Source organism: Podarcis gaigeae (assembly GCF_964106915.1).
Source record: "Podarcis gaigeae genome assembly, chromosome: 10".
NCBI lineage: Eukaryota > Metazoa > Chordata > Lepidosauria > Squamata > Lacertidae > Podarcis > Podarcis gaigeae.
Window position 1 is genome coordinate 74079584 of NC_139686.1, and position 6000 is coordinate 74085583.

General features: G+C 41.2%; 1 protein-coding gene across 9 annotated transcripts in view; it reads left to right on the top strand.

Annotated features, from left to right (window-relative positions):
* The window catches only part of FRMD4A (FERM domain containing 4A), a 418655-nt gene extending 412655 nt beyond the window's left edge, over nt 1-6000 (top strand). For all 9 annotated transcript variants that reach the window (XM_083701332.1, XM_083701333.1, XM_083701337.1 and 6 more), the window contains one exon: nt 1869-6000. In XM_083701332.1, the coding sequence (XP_083557458.1) occupies nt 1869-1971 (103 nt within the window). In that variant the 3' untranslated portion in view covers nt 1972-6000. The remainder of the gene's footprint in view (nt 1-1868) is intronic.

The window sequence follows — 6000 nt, forward strand, 5'->3', positions numbered from 1 at the left end:
TGTGTGTAAAACCACTAGTGACAAAAAAAAGTCCCCCTGTACAGTCACAAGTATTTATTTATATTTGCTAACTTAAAGTAACATCTCCCCGGGATAAATCACATGCAGTTGCTGGTGTTTGGTGTCAGATTTGCCACCAGTAATGAGAAAAATTTAAAAATTGTCCAACTAAGTTTGTTCTGGGTATAAGCTTTCATGTGCATATCTGAAGAAGTCTGCATGCACAGGAAGCTTATACCCAGAACAAACTTAGTTGGTCTCTAAGGTGCTACTGGACAATTTTTTAATTTGTTTCGACTGCGTCAGACCAACACTACCTGAACCAGTAATGAGGTTACCCTAGGTGTGTCATTTCCCCCCTCACTTTGACAGTGTACCCTTCCAAGCAGACTGATACATGGAAATTTATTAGGTGAAACCTTATCCCAGCATGGAGTGCAGGTGAGAGCAGCTTCAGGAGGTCAGGCTGTTGTTTAAAGCCTAGATTTCTTCTTGTGACAGTGGGAGGAGTCTAATCTCATGAGCTGGGGAATAGCGCACAAGAAGGGGCCAAACCGTAACGCAGTTACAAGACACTGCTTTATGCATGCTCCCGTCTCTGAATGCTTGTGTGCCAACTTGCATGTATCTGTCCACTCCTGTTCCTTCCTTCCTTCATCCATCTGGGCATGCCCTTCCCTTCAAATAGCTAAGATGTTTGCTCCATGATTGGCCAAGTTCCCATTCCTCTGATAGTTACTATTGCTCTGGGCCAAAGATGTACTTTAACTTTCAAAAACACACAAATCAAATAGGGTTTGCTATTTAAGCAGTGTGGCAAAATTGATGTGCTGGTGCATGGTTAGCTTTAGACGCCAATAGCTTTAGACTCAGGATTACCCTGAGAAAGATTTCACAGGAGGCTGGGTGGGGAACCTTGTTCAGGCCAAGGGCCACATTCCTTTCTGGGAGGCCTTTCAAGGGTCCTGTGTTGGTGGTGTGCAGGGCCAGAAGCAAAAGTGAGTGGTGCAGCATGTGACTCTTGCTTTTGTGCAGAAGAAGTCAGAGGTTTCTATATTTCTTGGTCAGACCACACCTGGAACACTGTGTCCAGCTCTGGGCACCACAGTTTAAGAAGGATGTTGAGAAGCTGGAACGTGTGCAGAGGAGAGGAACCCAGATGATCAGGGGTCTGGAAACCAAGACTGATGATGAGTGGTTGAGGGAGCTGAGTATGTTTAGCCTAGAAAAGAGGAGACTGAAGATGATTGCCATCTTCAAATATCTCAAGGGCTGTCACATGGAGGAAGCTTGCTCTCTTCTCCCGCAGGGGCCAGGACCTGAAAGTATGGCTTCAAGTTGCAAGAAAGGAGATTCAAACTAACCACCAGGAAGAATGTCCTGACAGTAAGAGCTCTCCTTCCTTGGAGGTTCTTACGCAGAGGGTGGGTGACATCTGTCATGGATGCTTTAGCGGAGACATTCCTGCATTGCAGGAGTTTGGAATAGATGACCCTTGTGGTCCCTTCCAACTCTACGATTCTATAATTGTATGGTTCTGTGTCCTCTGTCCAAGCAAAACCTAGTTTCTACACATGCATACACCTCTCTCTCTCTCTCTCTCTCTCTCTCTCTCTCTCTCTCTCTCTCCTCCAGACAAACAGGAGGCATAATCAAGAGGCATTCCAGCTGGGGAAGAGTTCTGATGGCCTCATTTGGCCCCCAGCCCTTAGGTTTCCCCACTCATCTTACAGCAGCAATGCACATGAAAGTTACCAAGAGTGTGTTTTCTCCACTTCTTCAGCCTTCATTGCTCTAGTCTCTGAGGTTGTAGTTCTACTGCCTCTTCCCAATGTGCTAATTTGAGTTTCTGTCCCTTCTCTCTACAGGAGTTGCAGTGATAGCTGTTACTTGGATTCTCCCCTCTATCCAGAACTAGCTGATGTCCAGTGGTACGGACAGGAGAAAGCCAAGCCTGGAACTCTCGTGTGAATCCCCTTGACCTCAGCTGTTCAAACGCATCAATGCCATTCTGAAAAATCACCTCACTGCCTCTCATTTGCCTTACACTGGCGCCTGATACCAGCTTCAAGTCAAAGCACTTTTTGCATAAGGCAACTGAAGATGATATTAGAAAAACAGATCCATCCCCAACCAGTAGCGGAAAACTAATTCCTTCACTCCTAGTTACTTCAAACTGCCATGTGCCTCACAGAGATCACCCCAGAGCAGAGGGCAAATTTACAAATAACTTGGATGTAAAGAACACCACAGGCAGTCAATTCAAACCATTCAAGGTTGCATAAGCCTCATTCTTTGATATGTACAACTGTTCTAACATATATGATTTGAACTCTATAAAGTCAAAGTACAAGTTAACGCTAATGTGACAGCTATCATGAAATACCCTTTTCATTGCAGAAAAAGACTGTAGGGAATGGAGAATGATCCTATCATTTCAGAGTGAGCCAGAATACTGTACTGCAACTGTTCTGTGCTGCCAAAGTTTTCAGTAGCTGTTTTATGATGCATTTAAAAGTATCCATTTTTTTCAGAAACCGTAACGCTACTATTCTGTAACTTGCCTTCCATCTTGATGCTCTAAGCACCACTCTACTATGATGATACGCACCCCATACAACCTGGGCAGATATCATCTGAGAAAACTCTGAAAAGATGAACAAGGGCAAGGAATTGCTTCTTTTTAATGTTCCTGTGATTAGTTGCAAGTAAAACAACCAATAAATTTTTCAGAGGATTTCTATGATCAGTTGTGAAGTAAAATGCCAAAAAGCGTTGTTATGTTTAAAATCAATTTGCCTAGAAAATGTCTCACATCACGGAAAAGCACACCATGTAAGCTTGACAGCAAAATACAGTAATACTTGTGCGGGGAAGGGCTTATTGACTGGCCAGGGAAGTGAACTATGCTTCAAAGAGGAGTGCTTGGCAGTTTTTATTTGTTTACGAGCAGTTTAGGTTGTTTTCCTAAGATGAATCATGAAGAGCTTACAAAACCTTTTGACACGAAGTATGGTTGTCTGCCAATACCAAAAGAGAGGAAACTACAAGTTTACATGTACATTTGAGCAATGCTTTTTTATACACTTCTAGAAAGCCATCATACTTCACAAGGTCTCAGTACTTTTATAATGAACTAATGCACAAATTTCTAGGTCCCTGGTCAACTGCTAGTTTGCTGGAGGACCACCATGGAAAGGGAATGGCCAGGAAGAAGCAAGGATCATAACAACCCTCCCAAGCCCATAGACCACCTCCCAAGTCCCAGTGCCACTAGTATTTTGCCCCTGGATGGACAACAGTGAGGACCAGAACGCCCTTTTCTGGTGCCACAAGTTGCTCAACCCCTGATCTCAACAGATATGGGAGCAGGCACACCAGGTCTTCACTATGGTGTGATGCTGTTGTTGTGCCACCCAACGGCCAAGTGTCTTGCCCCCCTTCCCCAAATGTTATGTTTGTGTGCATGCAGCTGACAAACTGAAGAGAGGCTCTAAAAAGAAAAGAAGAAAAGCCCTAAAGGCCAATTTTGTTGAAGAAAAAAACACCAGGAACACAAGAAACCTAAATTCTCCCAAATGGAACAAAAGAACTACTGCTCTTCCAAGAAGGAATGGTAGAAGATTTTGCACTGTTAAGTAGGGCTGGGCAATATCTGATATATCATCAGCTCTATCACAAAATAAGGATGGAGCTGGCCTCATGGTTTTTCTTGCATTGTGATATTTGCATAGCGTGCACACAGACACACACATGATTTGTGATATATTGCCAGGTCAAAAATTATGAAGCCAGTTTCAAAATATGGACTTTGAGCCAGTTTTGGACGATATATTGATATATCACCCAGCCCTACTGTTAAGACTCAGTAAGGGTCTGTCTAAAAGCAGAGAAAGAACAAGCTAAAATCACAAGCAAGAGTGAGATCACTGAAGCAAATAGCACAAGAACAGGTTGTCTTATTTCTATTTCATTTTCATCAAGAAGGCATTATGTAAACATCCACATCTTAAGCCCTTATGTCCATATGCCATTGTGATGAACAGAACAAATGACATTTCATTTGAAGCAATAACCGCAGTCCGTCACCAAGTTAGGCTTAAGTAACACTGAAGTCAGTGGAATCCAAGCACCTTAACAATTACAGGTTTGCAGTCAATGTTGCTTTTAAACATCTCATCTTAAAATAAGATAGGAAAATGTATTGATTTAGTCTCTCTTAAAAATGAAGTATCAGCAAAATAATAAACTATGACAATAACATGCAACTTAAATGGCGTCGTCTTAACGTTTTACCAAGGAAATTCTCCAAAGTTAATGCTTCTTCTCTCCTACACGCTGCCCCTCTCTTTGTGTGTCTCTGTGTGTAGTAGTACCCTCTGCTAGCAACATCCAGCATATGGCTTCACAAACCAAGACAACCAACTAGACGCATCCTTCTCAACTTAAGTACCGTATTTTTCCGTGTATAAGACTAGGTTTTCCCCCTAAAAAATAAAGTCAAATATTAGGGGGCATCTTATACACAGGTACATCCCACCCCCTGCTGCCATTTTCTTAAATCTGAGTCCCCCAAAATACATGGAGGCATCTTATAGACGGAATAATACGGTATATGTATTATATAGACTTAAACTGGTTTAACATTCATTCCCTCACTGTGGAGAACTATAGTTCTCAGCATATGAAAGGACTGCTAACAGAATTTGCAGCCCCTTCATTAAATTACACTTCCTGTAAATTCTTTAGCAGAAGCCATGACAGGTAAAACTGGTAGATTACTGATTAAACTCACCTTCCAGGCTTCATCTAAACAACTTGATTTGTTTTAATTTGTACCTGAAAAGTGAATCGGAATGCTTGCCAAAATCACCTTAGTAAACATACCAACAGTAATGGAAACCACAGTCACCCAGTCTAGCTAAAAAGTTATTTGTGACTAGTTTGCTTCACTGCTTCAATGGTCACACCTGAAACCAGATGGACTGGGGCTCCTTTTTTATCAGCTGTTTCAATATGATCCTGATGGACCAATAGTTCCCATCTGTTACATCCTAATGAGAACTGGCATGTTATTTTGCAGCAATACTGGCAGCCCTGAGTCTATAGAGAATGGGCTCAAATTTTCAGAAGCAGAGTAACATTCTCTAGGGGGGTGGGAGGGAGGCCATGTTGAGCAGGGGAGACCAGGGTGTGTTTCATTTTTGTTTTTTTAGTCAAGGCACTTGTGAGCCAGTCTGGTAGTAAAGACAGAAATTAAGTAAAACAGGTTTTACTGTTTAACTCAATTCAGTTATACAAAACTGTACATAAAGTGTTAATCGGGAGATTAACATGTTTTGAGTATGATATGAGGGGGTAAACCATAGCTATTGTATACAAGCACTTGACTACCCCCACTAATAACCCCCCTGAATTTTGCTTTTGTATCCATGAAAAGGTCCCTCATCCAATATTGCATTTTGTCCGTATGTACAAACCACCACCCTGGCAGGGTTTATTTTTAAAATAATATTATATGCAGTTGAGTGTTGGAAATGTTGGGAGGGGGGGGAGGTCCAGTTTGTTTTGTTTTGTTTTCCCACCCCAGTATTAGTTTTAGTTTTGGACATAGCAAACCCCAATCAGGTGCTATCAGATGACCAGTTACTGCTTAGTTAACTAGATGTAAAGTTTTACATATATATAAATATATATATATTAATGTCAATAGTTTTATTACAAGTTGAGCAAAATGGACTCTAGTTTAAAATAAGGGGGAAATTAGAACTCTTCTGAAATGGACTGTAGAGCATGTAAAATGATTTTACTGAAACCTGTGCAACCGTAATCAAGGGGAAGGAAAAAAATGTTATGTTGTAGAAAAGTTTGCAGAATTTTTTTTTAAAAAAATCTGCTTTTAATTTATTCTTTTTCTATTAAGAATTTGTATAGTTACCTTTACATTTTGCAAAAACAGTGTTGTCAACACTTCCTTATTAAAGCATTTTCAAGATGAAA